The sequence below is a fragment of the Pseudorca crassidens genome, chromosome 4, assembly GCF_039906515.1.
Source record: "Pseudorca crassidens isolate mPseCra1 chromosome 4, mPseCra1.hap1, whole genome shotgun sequence".
NCBI classification, from domain to species: domain Eukaryota; kingdom Metazoa; phylum Chordata; class Mammalia; order Artiodactyla; family Delphinidae; genus Pseudorca; species Pseudorca crassidens.
Window position 1 is genome coordinate 183,207 of NC_090299.1, and position 15,676 is coordinate 198,882.

The following is a 15,676-nucleotide window of genomic DNA, read 5'->3' on the forward strand; positions in this document are numbered from 1 at the left end:
GCCCATGACCCTTGGGTAGAAGCTGGCCAGCAACGCCAAGAGGGACAGACGGATGACCTCCAGGAGGGGTGGGGGAGGGGAAAGGACGGGGAGTGGGGGGGACGCACCTGTGACCAGAGCCCCGCCTGCAGACCCTGAACATCTATCAGAACCTGAACCGGCGGCAGCATGAGCACGTGATCCACCTCATGGACATCGCCATCATCGCCACAGACCTGGCGCTCTACTTCAAGTGGGTACCACCGCCCACCCGCCTCGTGGAGACCGCCAGGAGGCCCCATGGGGAGGGAGCCTGGCTGGGGGGCACCTGGGGCTCCAGGCAGACAACCCGCCCCGGGGCCCCACAAAGGCTGCACTCCCCACCTCGGTTCCTCTCCTGGAAGGGCGTGTGGGGTTGAGATCAAGGAGGACGTGTGGTCCTGCGTGGCGTGAGGGGGCGGGGGTCAACTCCCTCCCTTTGTCCTTGGGGTTCAGGAAGAGGACGATGTTCCAGAAGATTGTGGATGAGTCCCAGAACTACGAGGACAGGAACAGCTGGGTGGAGTACCTCTCCCTGGAGACGACGCGGAAGGAGATAGTCATGTGAGTGCAGGGCGACGCCTCCCCCGCAGGACCGCGAGCCCCAGGGCCCAGACGCTCCACAGCAAGAACAGCCCACTTCTCACAGCTTCAGCGCCTCCTACCAACGCTTCGCCTCGCCCGCTCTCCTTTCAGGGGAGCAGCAGCAGGACTTGGGGGTGGACGGCCTTGTCCACAATTACATACCGTGCTCGCTTCATGAGCCTCCGTCCCTCACCTGCAAAGTGCAGATTCAGAACTACGTCCAGCCCCAGGCCTGTCCCAGAGGTCCAATTAGGAAGTATGTGTAAATCACTGGTCCCCCAGAAGCACTTGCTGACCTTCCTGTCCCTGGCTGCCTAGGGAGAGGGGCGAGGAGACGGGGAGCGTGGGGGAGGCGTGGAGTGGGGTGCAGGGTAGCACCGTCCACTGCCGGAAGGACACTGGGACTTGGACCTGTGCCTCCACGGTCACCGGGCCTTGCAGAGGTGGAGGGGAAGGGGGGAGGCCAGTGTGGATGTGCCTGGAGCTCCGTCTGCCCACAGGGCCATGATGATGACGGCGTGTGACCTGTCTGCCATCACCAAGCCCTGGGAAGTCCAGAGCAAGGTCAGAGTCATGCGGGGCCCCAGACGTCTTGCCAGTCCTCACGGGGTTGCATCCAGGTGCAGCCTGGGATGCGGGAACAGAGCCATTCATCTGCAACTAGTGCCGAGGGCTGCTGCCCAGCTCTGGGGCCCAGCCAGTGCCGCCACGGTGGAATGGGCTGCCGCACTCCCAACCTGAATAGTAGGGACACCAGAGTCTGGGGTGCAGAAGACCAAGGGCACCGGCCAACCTGACAGGATCTCAGGACAATATCTGACCATCACCGAATCCACAGCACGCCTGCCTTCCGTGTGCCTTTCAGGTCGCTCTGCTGGTGGCAGCTGAGTTCTGGGAACAAGGGGACCTGGAGAGGACAGTTCTGGATCAGCAGCCCATCGTGAGTGTTGCTTCCAGAATCCTCCACATACCCATCACGGTGCTTGGGAGCCTCGGACAGGGGACCCCGGGGGTCTGGGGTCCTGGGACCTAACTCTCACTTTGTGGGGTCATGTGACATGAATCTGGTGAGAATTTAGCTGGGACCGAATCTGGGTAAATTGCGGAAAAGGCAGGGGTTGGGTAAAACTGTGATGCCTGCAGTGATGGAAAGCCGTTGCCGAAGCTGCAGAGCCGGACTGGGGCTCATGACCGAAGGTCTCCACGGGCCCAGGCAGCTCTGCAGGGAGGAGGGGGAGAGGAGGCGGGGACCGGGGGGCAGGGCTGTCCAGTACTGGAAGGACCCTGGGGCTTGGACCTGTGCGCACGGTCGCCAGGTCACAGGGGCGGAGGGGAGGGAGGGGGGCCCGTCTGGGCGTGACTGGAACTCAGTCTGCCTTCAGGGCTATAGCGATGCCGGGACCCTCGGCTCAGCAATGCGGGGTCAGGAGCCTGTTGCTGGACCGAAGTGGCGCCTGCACGGGGACAGGACGCGAGCACTGCCCAACAATGGGCAGGAGGGGCGGAGACAGATTTTGTCTCACAAGCCAACTCCAGCCACTGAAGAGCTCTCCGAGCGCCGGGCTGGGAGGGCTCTGGGGCCAGGCGCAGGCTGCAGGGAAGGGTGCCCTGACCAACTAGCAAAGTCTCTTGGGGGAAGGGCAGGCAGCCTGTCAGTCTCCTCCGGGCCAGGCCTCTAGGGTCCTGCATGGCTCACTCCAGCACACCGAGCTCCAGACAGAGCGCAACTCCGAGGAAGGGCCTGCCAGCAGGCAACCGAGGGTGGGGGTGGGGGAGGGGGGTCCAGAGTCTGGACACCAAGGACAGCTCCTTCAAGAGCATGGGGGTTTGCCCCCTTGGGAGTCACGAGCCAGGCCTTGGGTCAGCACCATGGATAGCTCAAGGGGGGGGGAAGCTGGAGGAAGGGGCTCTGCGCTCCACGCCTGGCTGACGTGGCCTGAGCCCAGCGCTGCCTAGGGCAGCTCCCCAGAACGGGGCTGTGGGTCGGAAGGGAAGGGGCGTCCTGGCTTTCCCTTCCAAGGCCAGCTCATCCCCAGGGCGCTGCTCTCTTGTCTCCGTGGACAATTTCACCGAGCCGGGGTGGGGCTGAGTCCTGGGGGCTTGGGGAGGTGTCAGGCACGCCTGCCACCAGGTGCCTCACGGTGTCCCTGCTCCCCCACAAGCCGATGATGGACCGGAACAAGGCGGCCGAGCTCCCCAAACTGCAGGTCGGCTTCATTGACTTTGTGTGCACGTTCGTGTACAAGGTGAGCGGGGTGGCCCAGGGCCTGGCTGGGTTTGCAGGGGAGGGGCGGGGAATGGGCGGGGGTGGGTGCGGGGGGGACGGTGGCTCCCATCCCCCTTGAGTCTGCACTCGGAATCGAAAGCCTCAGCGTCACCCCAAGGGGTCCCCTCCCCATCAGCCCCCCCAGTTTCTCCCTCCCAGAACGTCCTCCCGTTCACCTCGAGGTCGTACCTCAAATGTCCCTTCCCAAACCCCGTCTAAGGCGCCCCTGCCCAGGGCTGCGCGCTGTTTTCAGGGCACTGACTGCAGTATACGTGCAGTGCATTTGTTCAGTGTCTGCACCCTGGGAGGAGGGGGGGTGGTCCACTGTCGCCAGCTGGGTGCACGCAGCCCAGCAAACACCCGGGCACAGCCCAGTGACAGTGGGACGCATGCCAAGGAGCTGGGACAGGTGCTGTGACATCAGCTCCAGGGACTGGCAAGGGAGTGAGGGGGCAGAGCCCGCCCGAGTGACACGCACCATGACGTCACAGGCCCCGCCCATCTTGGGGGGGCAGACCCCACACTCCGAGGAGGTTTTCAGGTTGAGTTGAGTGACGTCCCTCCTGCTCCACTCCCCACCCCAGCCCCCGAGGTCTCACGCTTCCCTTTACCGAAACACCAGCTCCCTTTTCTGCCCCCGCCAAGGGGGGGCTGTCAGTGCTGGGGAGGGAGGCGGGACCAGGGTGCACATGCTGGTCCTGAGGTGGTCACTGCCGGGGACCACCAGGCACTCCCCTCCCACTGCCTTCCCCACCTGCGTCCACCCACACAGCCTGCGGGCGTTCACACGTGTTCCTGGGCGAGCGTGGGCTCTGTGTGACGTGCGATGTGCGTATGAGAGAGGGCAAAGGAGCCCCAACACCTGCACGTCTGGGCCGCCTTCCCAGCCCCCCCTGCCGGGGGAACGTCCCTTCTGCTTTGATGCTTTCTACTCTATTCTTGGGGACCTCGCCCCACAGCTCCTGTTCTAACCTCAAGGACACAACCCCCCACGTCCTTCTCCCTTTTCAGGCCTCTGCTGGGCACGTGGCACCCCCATGCACCCCCCCAGCCCAGCCCGCCCAGGAGCCACTGGGGCTGTGGCCTGACTTCTCGGTTCCCTTTCCAGGAGTTCTCCCGCTTCCACGAGGAGATCCTGCCCATGTTCGACCGGCTGCAGAACAACAGGAAGGAGTGGAAGACCCTGGCTGACGAGTACGAGGTGAAGGTGAAGGCCCTGGAGGAGGAGCAGAGGAAGGAGGCGGAGAGGACGGCGGCCAAAAAAGGTCTGCGCTCCACACCTGCCGCCGCCAAGACCACACAGCCGGGCCTCGGCCTGCAGGGCCGGGCACGAGGCAACAGAGTTCAACTCGGGGAAAAGCCAGCCTTCAGGAGGCCCTGTGGTCGGCGCACCAGGGCTCCTGGCTGCACAGGGCACAGGTGGCCACGTGGGGAGGCCCACCCCACAGGAACAGCCCTGCTGATTCAGCGTAGCTGGAGAGCATGGGGGCGCGCTTGGGGTCCTAGCCGGGGACTCAGGAAGGAAGTAACTGAGTGTTACCTCCTCTATAAAAAGAAGGAAAGCCCCGCTGAAATAGCGTGAACTCTTAACAGCTCCTCTGTTCCATAATCAATCAGCAGTGCCCTCTTAGGGAGCTCAGAAACTCTACCTCCGCTCCCACGCCAGCCCGAGATAACAGCAGACGCATAGAAAATGACAGGAAGCGAGCTAGGAGTCAGCGTGCGCGGTGTCTTTCCCTGCGCTGCTGCACCTGTTCACCTTCACCCTGCAGTGCGGGAACGTGGCTCTATTGGAACCACTCAGCACGCCCCCCAAATCAGAACCTGTGAGCTGCTGCCTTGGTTTTCGCTTGCGCTCTGGGACTTTTATCGCCATTCCCTGAAACGTCCCGCAGGGGAGGGAACCAATAGAAACAAGCCAGCTTCAGAGAGGCCCAGGCTGGAGTGTCACCAAGGGCTAAACTAGTAACTGCTGGGCTAATCGGCTTAGGCCAACCAGCCCGTCTCTGCCCTTCCTCCTGCAGGGTGTGTGGAGGGGAGGAGCTTGGCGCGCCCGTTTCTCACTCACCGCTCACCGTCCTGTCTTCTCTTGCAGCCAGCACAGAAGTTTGCAACGGCGGCCCGGCACCCCAGTCTTCCACCTGCTGCATCCTGTAAGCCGGTCAGCGGGCCCCCTGCCCCCTCACCCCACTGGGGCTGTGCCTCTAACCACTGGTACAAGAGGTTAAGAAGCCTGAGAAAATAACTGAAGACCATTTTGGATATTTTCAATTTAAGGTTTGTGTGTTTACGAACCAAAGCCAACTACGAACGGTCTGAACAGTACAGCCTACCTTACACTCATCCACATTTTGGATGCACAGTAATGCCACCAAGATCTTCAAAAAGGGTCTGTAAACTGTGTGTCTAAAAGCACCGGGTGAATATATTCACACTGCACGTGTATCTATGTATATATGGGTGGAGAAATGGATACACAGATGCCAATTCCCATCTGGTCTAGGAAAAAATACATGCACAAAAATTGAGAATAAAATCAAAAGAAAACACACTGCCCTTTTTTTACTTGGTGGAGGACGCTCATTTGTGACCAACCACAAAATCCTGCCAGAAAGGTCCAGGCTGTGAGAACAGCAGTGATCAGACGTGAGCGATCTGTGCAAAAATAATCTGTAATGAACGCTGCCTGGGAGCTGCTCTGAACCGCGCTGACGGACCAGCGCCTGTGGTCTGCCCAAGTCCTCCTGCGCCACTGAGGTTTCCTTCATGGGAGCAACCACATGCCTCCAAGGACCTAATTAATGGTTCTGAGCCGGGAAGAAAAGCGAGTCAGACCCAAGTGGGACAATGCAAGACTCACGCTTGAAATGGGTCCTAAGTTACCTGATAGAAATTAAGGACCTTTAGCTCATAACGTGAGCTCCAAAGCCAATGTTTCCAGATACCGGAAACTCTTCCTGGCTGCAGCCTTGGCCAGAACTGCAAGGCCAAATGAGTTGTTCTAAGGCCGGTTCAAGATGCTGCCCTCTGCCAGCACTCCCGGCGGGGGTGGGGGGTGGGGGGCGAAGGACACGCCCACAAAACCTTCAGCTCACAGTGGCACCTGGTGGTGACAAGGGCCTGCGACTGGGGGCTCCTCCAGGTTCCCAGGGGGACCCAGTGCCAGCTACCCACCAACCTCAGGATACCCCAGGGGGTGTGCACCACCACGCACTCCAGCCTCACCTTAACTGAAAACGGCTGTACGCTGCTTCTCACCTTCTCACTTTTGCAGATGAACTCATTTGACAAATAAACTGGGGCTCTAAGCATAGGCAATGTGCTCCTGGCACAAAACTGGGAACAGCGACTTGACACCAGGCCTGGGGGTGAAAGGCCACAGCCACCAGGGGTGGAGTCTGCCGTCTGCTCAGGCACAGGCCTAAGCCCCCTTCTGACACCAGGCCTGGGGGTGAAAGGCCGCAGCCACCAGGGGTGGAGTCTGCCGTCTGCTCAGGCACAAAGGCCTGAGGCCCCTGAACACCTAGCTGCACCCCAGCCTGGTCCTCAGGAGGCCACATCCCCTCCCTGGGGTCAAGGGGAGAACGTGCAGGAGGGCGATGGAGATCCAGGTCCCAACCGTAGAGGCATCAGGCCATCTCCACCCCCACCATCTGCAAAGCCTGCCCCTCCCCTGCCCATCCAAGGGTCTGGGCCAGGCTCGGAGCGCAGAAGACGGAGCAGTGCTCACAACGCCTGGCCAGCTGGGTCTCCGCTACAGATGCATCCTTTGGCCTCCGCCACAGATACCCCGGCACAGGCGACGGAGGTTCTGTGCATCCCGCCCGGTTTATGCACTGGTCACTGACTGGTTCTTCTGGAATCCCTCCCCACCCGCACCCCACGTGACCTGAGAAGGTAGGAACACAACTGCTGAGTCTGAGTCCAGAAACCAAACAACCGGGGACAGTAGAGAAATCAGAGAATCACACAGTACAGCAGGCTTTATTCATCCACACTGCTCCGGGGAAAGGCGGGCTCACTTTAATATGCTGTCCTCTTGGGCTGAAAGATTGGAAGGAAAACAGACGCATCATTACACACTCGGGCCATCCAAAGGGCCCACTTTCGACGTTTGGTGTTAAACCACCCAGTATCTCACTCTGTGGTGGGCCTGGCTATGCTCTGCTGCCACTCCCATCCTGGGCCTTCCTTACCCCTGCCCGTCCTGACTGCAAGCTGCCGCCGCAGGCAGGGAGAGGTGAGCCTGGTTCTGGTCCTGGGGCCTCGCTGAGGGTGGCCGACAGTTCACGCCCAAGGCCTCACTAAAGGGAGTTAGCACCATGCACCCCCAACACCCACACCTGCTCTCCCTCCCACTTCCCCAGAAGAGGACCCAGGGGCCAGCAGGGACCAAGACAGCGGCCCTTCCCCTCCACTGTGGGGCTCATCTGGACCAGCAGCTGTTTCTGGAAATGCGGGTGGAGAACAAATCCATGAGGTTCGGCAACACGAGTACCTTCTGCCAGTTCTCTCTCAATGCGCCTCTGCTCATCCTGCTTCTTCTTCTCCTCAGCTGCTATCCTCCTCTCCTCCTCTGCCCGGGGTTTCAGGTAATCTGTTAAAGGAAAGGGAAAGGGAGGGATGATATCAGTGAAATTTTTCACCGACGCACTGAGTAAAAGGAATTCAGTGCACAAGCAAAGTCATCTTCAGGTGCACCGTGAACGCCAGAGATACCTGTTTTACCTAGATATGCGTAAAGGCCTGACACTCCTCAACAGAGAGCCCCACCCGGAGGGCAGGTACAGGGTCCCCGCTGCCACCCCGGGCGTCTTGCCGCCCCTCGCTCAGGTCTCTGTGCTGCAAGGGGCTGCCCGACCAAACTACACGCCTGCCGCGGCGACGCTCAAGGGTCCAGCCCGCTCGGGTTTCTGGGTCTGGCGCCTCCCGCCCTGCCCCCTCTCCTGCCCGGCACCCGGGACCCCGCACCGTCGTCGAGAAGCCCCGTGAGCGCCCCGTGGGCTGGGACGGCTTTATACGCCCGTGGTCACTCACCGTAGCGCTTGGCTCCGTAAACCACGCCGAGGAACAAGGCGGAGTAACGGCCGAGCTGCGGGGAAAGGGCGGTCAGGACCGGCGGAGCGGAACCGGGGTCCGGGGGCTTTCTCAGCCCGCGGGGGGTCCCGGGCGCGGGGGACGCGTGCGGGGAAGGGGGGGCTCGCACCCGCGGCGTCTGGGGCCGATGCGGGGGGCGGGGGTAAATCGCAGCCTCCGGGTCGGGGCGCGGGGCGGGGTGAGAGAGGGTTGGTTGTCCCGCCGAGCGGAGGCCGGGCCGGAGGTCTCGAGCTCCGCGGAGTCGCTCACGCGCGGGCCTACGCGGAGCCGAGCACCCGGCCGCGCCCGCGAAACCTGGTTCACCTTGATGAGCGGAGAGACCTGCACTGGCGGCACCATCTTGCCCGTGACCTTCGCGCCGGAAGCACAACGCGGACCGAGGAGGACGCTCCAAGGGCCCGGAAAACATTGGAGACGCAGACGCTCACCCGGCTGGGCGCATGCGCCGTCAGCAGCGAGAAGGCGCCGGAGCCTCCCCCTGGCGGCCGGAGGGAGAACGGCGCGCGCACCCGTTCGCGGAGGGGTGACGTCACCAGGCGCGCGGCTCGCGACTGGCTCCGCATGCGCAGTGGCCCAGGCGGCACGTGCTGGTTCCCCAGAGCGGGTGCGACCCCTCCAGGCACTGACGTTTTCGGACCAGGTTGAGCACACATCGAGGCCCGCACAGCACAGGTACAAATATTTGAAAAGTATAAGTCCACATTACAAAGTGCGAAATAGAGTTCTCGCTATCCTCCTTCCCTGGGCTGTCCCGCCCCGCCCACTGCTGCAGTGCGGGCCCCAGCCGAGGCTAGTCCAGGCCCGCAGCAGCCCCAGGCCAGCCCAGAGGACAGCCCAGGAAGGGGCTCGAGGCTCTGGGCAGGGAATCCGGGGTCCGCGTACAAAATGTAACCTGAGTGCAGGCTGGCTCCCAGCAGAGAGGGGTGGCCATGGCCGGCCCCTCTGGGCTCACAGACAGGCCAGGCCGACCATGTGGCCTCCGAGTCGCTTCCCAGGACCGCACTGCCTGGGGTGCCCCCTCCTGCCACCCCCAGCCCCGGTCCCAGACCCAGCCCCCCGGCAGAGCTAGAGTTTCCTCACCCTAGGAGCCTCTCCAGCAGAAGGGGGCTCAGGTCTTCCTGAAAAGGCCACCCTAGCAGAACCTGCTCCCTGGGTCTCCCCGACTCCAGCCCTCAGGATCATGGAGCCCCAAGCTTCAAGGTTCACATCAGACAGGTCCTCGCTCACTTCTGCTGCCCTCTGTTGGGGAGGCAGGGGTTGCACTGCTGGGGTACTCTGGCCCCCTCAGAGGAGAAGACTGTCTCCCCCAGATCTGTGGTCAGCCCCAGCGAAGACACAGCTGACCAAGACCAGGTGTGCAAAGAGGCTGCCCAGAGATGGGCAGTGGTGGCCGGACAGCCTCCCAACTGAGCCTGCTGTGCTGACACACAGTTCCCATGGCAACGGGGCTTGGGGGTCTGGTGGTAGGACCACCCATGCCTTGGGCCCTGTGCTGCTCCAGGCATAAACTCCCGGAGAACCAGGGCTCGGGGCTCGCAAGCATCCCTGCTCCACTGCTAGGAAGATCACTTCCGATTCTAAAGAGAATAGAATGCAGGGACAAAAATTCCAGGGCACACAGAATGTGCTCGGTAAATCTGCCCCAAGGGGAAGCCCCTCGGCAGCCACCGGGGCCTGAGCAGACCCTGCTCCGTCTCCAGTTGCTGGGGAGTCCTGGCTCTGGGCCTTCCACTGGGAAGCTAGTAAATCACCTGTGCTGTTTCCTGGGCTGGGAGTGGGAACGCCAAGGCGGATCCTACAGGGCAGCTGGGCTCTTTTCTGAACCCTCTGAGGACTGCTGCCTGACACCCGTCCTCTGTGGCCTCTGCGGGGCCTGGGGTGGGGGGAGGGCCTCTTGACCCGCCCCCTCCCCACTCATTCCTTCCCAAGGAAGCTGTAGGCACACATTGACTCCACAAGGCACAAAGTAACCCTCCTCCACCGCCCACATGCTGTGTCAATGCTGAGCACCACCCCTCCACCTGCATCTGGCCCTGGAGCAGCCGGGCAGATGACCTCAGGTGGCAAATGTGTTTTCCCTTCCCTGGATTTTAAAATAAACCAGATTCCTCAGCAACTCCTTTTTCCAGAATCAAAAATAAATTTCTCTGGGGCTGAAGGTGGGGCCAGAGTGCTGGTGGGGGGACCACATACCAGTAGCTTCCACGGTGCCGGGGGGAGTGGCGGCCAGCGGAGGGCACGCACAGGCCCAGGAACACACGCTTATGGAAACCGCCCAGGGAAGACCCCTGAAGCCGGGGAGACCCACATTGGCCCAGAGTCCTTCCTGGGGACTGTGGGGTGGGGTCGGGGCGGGGGCATCTAACCTGGCTCAGGACGCAGGGGCCGCCTGCTGACACTCCTGCACCTGTCAGGGCAGCTGTCCGTGCTGAGTCCCGATATTCTCCCAGGAGTCAGGCTCTGCGGCTATCTTTAGAGCTGTGCTCAGACAGGCCAGCCACAGGACACCTCCCCAGGGGCTCAGCTAGCCTCCTCCGGCCCTCCCCAAGCCTGGGCCTCCTGAGCACAGACCCCATGGGCCTACCCCTCTCTCGGTGTGCTGTTCCCCACTCCCGCAGCCCAGCCAAGGTCCGTCCCGGCGTCGCACCCAGACCCGCCTGGCTGGGAGTGATGGGGTCACTGCGCAGCCCAGGCCCAGGTGTCCCACATCGGTCACACGTTAGCCCTCCAGGGGTCCTCCAGACAGAGCCCCCAGGAGCCCCCAGGTCCCTCCAGGCGGGTCACGCATCCCCAGCCAGGTTCCTCAAATGGTGAGCTGGCCCTGGGATCGCGGATGGCAGCACCTCAGCAGCACCACGTGGCGGAGGGTGTGTGCCCCTCGCCTTCCAGCCGCAGCAGGTGCTGTGTGGCTCGGAGATGTGCCCCTGAGGACCCCCACCCAGTGACTGCAGCTCATCCCAACCCCACCCAGACCTGGCCCCGGAGGCTCAGAAAACTTGTTCTCCAGGTATGAAACCACCGTGGAATCCCATCTGCCCACTTCATCCGCCCACTGGCCTCCTCCTCCTGTTCGGCCTGCAGACCCACCACCCCCACCCCTTCCCGCCACTAACTCTGCACTTCCCCACCATCGAGGACCAGGGCATCTTCTCCCTGACTTTGTGGTGGCCCCCAACATCTGGTACCACCAACGGGCACCTGGGCCAGGTCCCCTCCCCAGACTCTGCCCCTGGGGCCATGCTGTTGCAGGAAGATCTGGCTGAGTGCTGGGCCCAGCCCAGCCCACATGGGCCATCCTCCATCCCAGAAATGTCATCCCCCTCTGAGGTCCAGGCAAGGAGCTCCCTGCTGTGGGGACAAGAGGGCTGGCCCCAGGGCTGGGGTCAGGGCCTGGGACGTCTCTGCCACCAAGGCGGGGAGGCAAGGGCAGACAGACATACTCGGGGAACGCTTGCTGACTGGCCACCAGGGTCATTCACAGTAACTGTGTGCAAGTCTGGGAAAGGTGCCCCTTCCTCTGGTTCCCGCAGTCCCCAGGCCCTTGACCCATGTGCAGGTCACCCCAGAGATGCACAGAACACAGACTGCAGGGTAGGGGGCAGGTGGGGAGGTGCCTGAAGGCCGGGGGCTTATTGGGCCAGCAGGATGGGGGCGTCTGACCCACTGCTGGCTGCCAAAGCTCACTCTGCAGTTGTCCAGTCCCCCGGGTAGCCCTGAGCCTGTCCTTGTAGGGAGTGGCAGCCGGAGTCTGAGCTGTCCTGGGGGACTGGGTAAGAGCTTAAGACGGACGACCTCAGCAGGGAGGGCACAGACCATCGCATCAGGCAGACTCAGGCATGGTGAGTGTGCTGCGTGTACACACACGAGTGTGTCTGTACCTGATGTGCGTGTGGGACTGTGTGGATGGGTGTGTGTGCACGTGTCACGTGCATGAGTGTGTTTTGCCTGATTACGTGTGCACACAAGTTGAGTTTGTGCACATGTGTGAGGGTCTGTGTGTGCTGGGGTTTGGGGGAGATCTGTGCCTTGTGAAAGCCCTGGTGACAGCCTGGGGCTGGAAGGTGGGGGTCCTGGCCTTCACCCTAGTGGGGTCCCCAGAACAAGCCCTTCCACCTTCTGGCCGCCGGCACGGTTCACTTGCTCCCTGTTCCTCCTGGCTGGACTGCAGACTGAGCAGGGCATAGTTCAGGGTGAACCCCGCATGGGTCCCTCTGACCATGCCAAGCACCTGCAGCTGCCCCAGCCCAGGGACACGGGCTTGGGGCCCCCTGGAGCCCCAAATGCCACGGTGCACCCATCCTCTGCATTGAGTCTCCCCAAATGCCTGGCTGCCCCCAAGGAGACCCTCGGTCAGGCTGGGGGACCCTGAGCCTTGGTGTTCTCATCTCAGGCCAGCAGGAAGGCCAAGAAGAAGGAGGGGGGGGCCCTGCGGGCCCAGAGGGCGTCATCGAATGTCTTCTCCAACTTTGAGCAGACCCAAATCCAGGAGTTCAAGGAGGTGAGGCCCTGCTCTTGTACCGGGAACCCCTCCACCCAGAAGCTCATACCTGAGGGGTCCCCTGGGAAGTGTAATGCAGGTGACAAGACCCTCGATCCAGAGCCAGGAAAGGGGGTGCAGCCCAGTGAACCTGGCCTCGGTTCCAGGCGTTCACACTCATGGACCAGAACCGAGACGGCTTCATTGACAAGGAGGACCTGAAGGACACCTACGCCTCCCTGGGTATGTGCCCCCGGGGGCAGAACTCCAGCACAGCACCCCGACTCCCCCGCCCTCCGGCTCCAGTCCCAGAGCCTCGTTCCGCTCCTGGGCCTTAAAGCCTGACCTGACTTCCCGTGGGCTCTGGGGAGGAGGGGGCCTCTCCTGGGGAGAAATTCCCCTCTAGTTTGACCAGGGCGGGCAGAGGGCATCACGGGGTGGGTGGCACAACCCAAGCATGGGCATCCCAGAGCGGGAGATGGTAAAGAGCTCGAGGAAGGCGCTGCTGCCCCTGCGCGGGGCAGGCTGGCACTCCCACCCCCGGCACGGTCAGGAGGCCCAGGAGTGCAGCTGGGAGAGGACACAGAGACCCACCAGAGGCTCGTCCTTCGCAGGCGGCACGGCCCAGCCCGCGGCCCTGCCTCCCTCCCCACCTGGGGACAGCTGTCCTCAGCCTGAGGCGGCCCTGCCCTTGGAGCTGGGGGGGCAGGCTGGTTTCTACCTGGGGGGTGCCCCCTCACACCCAGGTAACAGATCACAGGCCTTCCGGCTTCTCTCCCCCACTCAGTCCACCTCCCAGGGCTGGGGTTTGGGGCTCTGCTGACCCTCAGAACCTGTATCCATCCACCACGCCTGGGCCAAGGGTGCCTGCACTGGCTCACCTCCCTCTCTCCGGTCGTCCCATCTTTGTTCTGGGGTTGCCTGGAGAATGATGGAGGGGGGTGGCCCCGTGGGGCACCTATTCGGACCACAAGGCAGCCAGGGCAGGCGACACTCCTGCCCTGTGACCCCCCCCCCACCCCTGACGTCTGCAACAGGCAAAACCAACGTCAAGGATGAGGAGCTGGACGCCATGCTCAGGGAGGCCTCGGGGCCCATCAACTTCACCATGTTCCTGAACATGTTTGGGGAGAAGCTGAGCGGTGAGTGGGCCAGCCCGCAGGTCTGCCAGCGCAGCGTGTGCGCTTACGTGGTCCCAAGCGCTTAGAGAGCCACACGTCTCACATAGAAACCCAAATCTGCAGATCCCTTGAAAAGCCCCAGGACCTGGCATTCCGGGACCCACATCTGTGGGGCCTGTCAGCCCCCCAGGGTGGGTGAGCTGACAGCCCAGACCCAACGCTTCGCCCACTGATGGGGGCCTCTGTCCCTCATTGAGAACTCGCCCAGCTCTGGGCCTAGCGGGACCCAAGGGACCCCGAGAACAGTACCGCTGGGGTGGGAGCTGAGGGTCTCCCAGGTGCTCAGAGTGGGAAGGCCATTCAGGACACTGAGTGGGCGAGGGCGTGGACCCCAAGTTGCCCAGGACTCAAGGCCTCCTGTGGGCAGGCACGGATGCCGAGGAGACCATCCTCAACGCATTCAAGATGCTGGACCCCGACGGCAAAGGCAGCATCAACAAGGACTAGTAAGTGTGGCCGCAGGTGCCCGGGCGCCACCAGGGTAGGAGGGGTGCCAACCGCCCCACCCCGCTTTCAGGGTACCCGAGGGCCGGATCAGCCCCACCCACACGGGGCCAGTGGTCACTGCCATTCAGACCATCGCTGGGTCTTTAGCCCCTCTGGGGGCTACTTCAGCCAGGCACCGTGAACGGACCTATTCGGTGCGCCAGGCACTGGCCCCCAGGGGCGTGGGGGTCAGGGAAGGCTCCCTGTGGGCACCCACCCACCCCACCCCAGTGCCCAGGACTCACCCGGAGCCAGGCTCCCAAGAGGCACCTGCCCTGTGAGCGGGTGGGATTGAAGGGGGGGCACACCCACCTCGGAGCAGCCCTGCCCCCCCATGTGGACCCGTCACGGGGCTCCCCCGGGGCCACCCCTCCAGTCAGGGCCATGCCTGCTCCGGAGCAGCCTAATCTGGCCCCTCCCTCCTGTCCTCAGCATCCGGCGGCTGCTCGTGTCCCAGGCCGACAAGATGACGGCTGAGGAGGTCTGTCCCCTCACCCCACCCCCCCTCCAAGGCCCCCACCCCCACCCCACCCCCAAGGCCCTCTGTGAAGCCCAAGCATGGCTCTCGGGGCTCTGGGGGCTCAGGAGGGGGATGTGCCTCAGCCCCCAGGGGCTGCAGCCTTGGGGAGGGTGGGATGTCCGGTGTCCAGGAAGGGAGACACCCGCCCCGGCCCCAACCCTTGCTCTGCAGGGTCTCCCCCCACTTCCTTCCCCCCAAGCACAGAAACAAGACAGAGCCTGGAGTCCAGTTCCTGTGATTAATTCACCTGCTGGCTGCGGCCTCGGGGACCCTCCCACTCCCTCCCACCCCTGCCTGGGCCTCACGACCCCCACCAAACTCGCAGGTTGACCAGATGTTCCAGTTCTCCACCATCGACACTGCAGGCAACTTGGACTACAAGGCCCTGAGCTACGTGCTCACCCACGGGGAGGCGGAGTGAGGGCCACCCCTCCCCCACTGGGCCGCGGCCAGTTCAATAAACGCGAACCCACAAACCGGCCTGCAAGTGTCTCTTTCGGGGGGAGAAGTTGCCCCCCTGGGGGTGGGAGTGTCCGTGGGGGCAGAAGGGTCTTCAGGGGGTGGGAGCATCTGCGTGGGGCCCACCCTCTGCTTCCGGCCCAGCCGGGCCCCACCTGCTCTCCCCACCTGTGCTAGCGCCGGGCTGGGGGGCTGCTCATTCAGGGCTCAGCAGAGGTTGAGCATGGCTCTGGGATAGGCTCCTTCAAGGAAGGCCTTCCCCACACCTGTCCACTCCAGACTCAGCCATGCTGGGGCCCTCAGGATCCCCAGCCCACTCAGCGCCCCTCAGCCGTGCCCCCGGGCCAGGCCGGCCTGCACATACGCAGCCCCTGCCCCAGCCACCCTGGGTCTGGCCTGGCCGCCGGAGCGCCCCGCCTGGTCAGCGGCCTCTTGCCTCCACAGCGGCAGCTCTCCTTGCTACAGCCACAGGGAGTCCCCTGGGCCGGCCTGCCTGTGTTCGAGGACCCCGGGCCCCCCGGATGCTGGTACCGTCCCAGCCTCAGGCGTGACTGGTGTAGCCGAGGGGACCAGGGCCTGCCTCTCCT

General features: G+C 63.2%; 3 protein-coding genes across 5 annotated transcripts in view; 2 read left to right on the forward strand and 1 right to left on the reverse strand.

Annotated features, from left to right (window-relative positions):
* Positions 1-5,408, forward strand: part of PDE6B (phosphodiesterase 6B) — a 29,435-nt gene extending 24,027 nt beyond the window's left edge. The window contains exons 16-22 of the mRNA XM_067734656.1: positions 132-232; positions 475-582; positions 1,104-1,167; positions 1,469-1,543; positions 2,766-2,849; positions 3,978-4,134; positions 4,965-5,408. Of these exons, the coding sequence (XP_067590757.1) occupies positions 132-232; positions 475-582; positions 1,104-1,167; positions 1,469-1,543; positions 2,766-2,849; positions 3,978-4,134; positions 4,965-5,026 (651 nt within the window). The 3' untranslated portion in view covers positions 5,027-5,408. The remainder of the gene's footprint in view (positions 1-131; positions 233-474; positions 583-1,103; positions 1,168-1,468; positions 1,544-2,765; positions 2,850-3,977; positions 4,135-4,964) is intronic.
* Positions 5,409-6,834: 1,426 nt separating this feature from the next.
* ATP5ME (ATP synthase membrane subunit e) lies at positions 6,835-8,415 on the reverse strand. Its single transcript, XM_067734774.1, has 4 exons — positions 8,270-8,415; positions 7,907-7,961; positions 7,368-7,466; positions 6,835-6,913 (listed from the first exon to the last, which is right to left on the reverse strand). The coding sequence occupies exons 1-4, from the start codon at positions 8,303-8,305 to the stop codon at positions 6,888-6,890; spliced, it is 216 nt and encodes a 71-aa protein (XP_067590875.1). The 5' UTR covers positions 8,306-8,415; the 3' UTR covers positions 6,835-6,887.
* A 3,341-nt stretch (positions 8,416-11,756) lies between these two features.
* Positions 11,757-15,106, forward strand: MYL5 (myosin light chain 5). Of its 3 annotated transcripts, none has more exons than XM_067734771.1 (7): positions 11,757-11,805; positions 12,357-12,464; positions 12,611-12,686; positions 13,481-13,585; positions 13,992-14,070; positions 14,543-14,591; positions 14,835-14,974. In XM_067734771.1, exons 1-7 carry the CDS (start codon positions 11,803-11,805, stop codon positions 14,958-14,960), a joined length of 546 nt encoding a protein of 181 aa, XP_067590872.1. In that variant the 5' UTR covers positions 11,757-11,802; the 3' UTR covers positions 14,961-14,974. The 3 variants fall into 3 exon arrangements, with proteins under 3 accessions (XP_067590872.1, XP_067590874.1, XP_067590873.1); XM_067734773.1 differs by having other exon boundaries at positions 11,760-11,805; positions 14,830-14,948; XM_067734772.1 differs by having other exon boundaries at positions 11,765-11,805; positions 14,956-15,106.
* Positions 15,107-15,676: the final 570 nt, after the last annotated feature.

Coding starts and splice junctions, on each gene's coding strand:
- ATP5ME (XM_067734774.1), bottom strand. CDS start 8,305: ATGGTGCCGCCAGTGCAGGTCTCTCCGCTCATCAAG. Junction 7,962..8,269: donor AGGTCTCTCCGCTCATCAAG/GTGAACCAGGTT, acceptor CTTTCCCCGCAG/CTCGGCCGTTACTCCGCCTT. Junction 6,914..7,367: donor TGAGAGAGAACTGGCAGAAG/GTACTCGTGTTG, acceptor CCAATCTTTCAG/CCCAAGAGGACAGCATATTA.
- MYL5 (XM_067734771.1), top strand. Junction 12,465..12,610: donor AAATCCAGGAGTTCAAGGAG/GTGAGGCCCTGC, acceptor CCTCGGTTCCAG/GCGTTCACACTCATGGACCA. Junction 14,592..14,834: donor ACAAGATGACGGCTGAGGAG/GTCTGTCCCCTC, acceptor CCCCAAGCACAG/AAACAAGACAGAGCCTGGAG.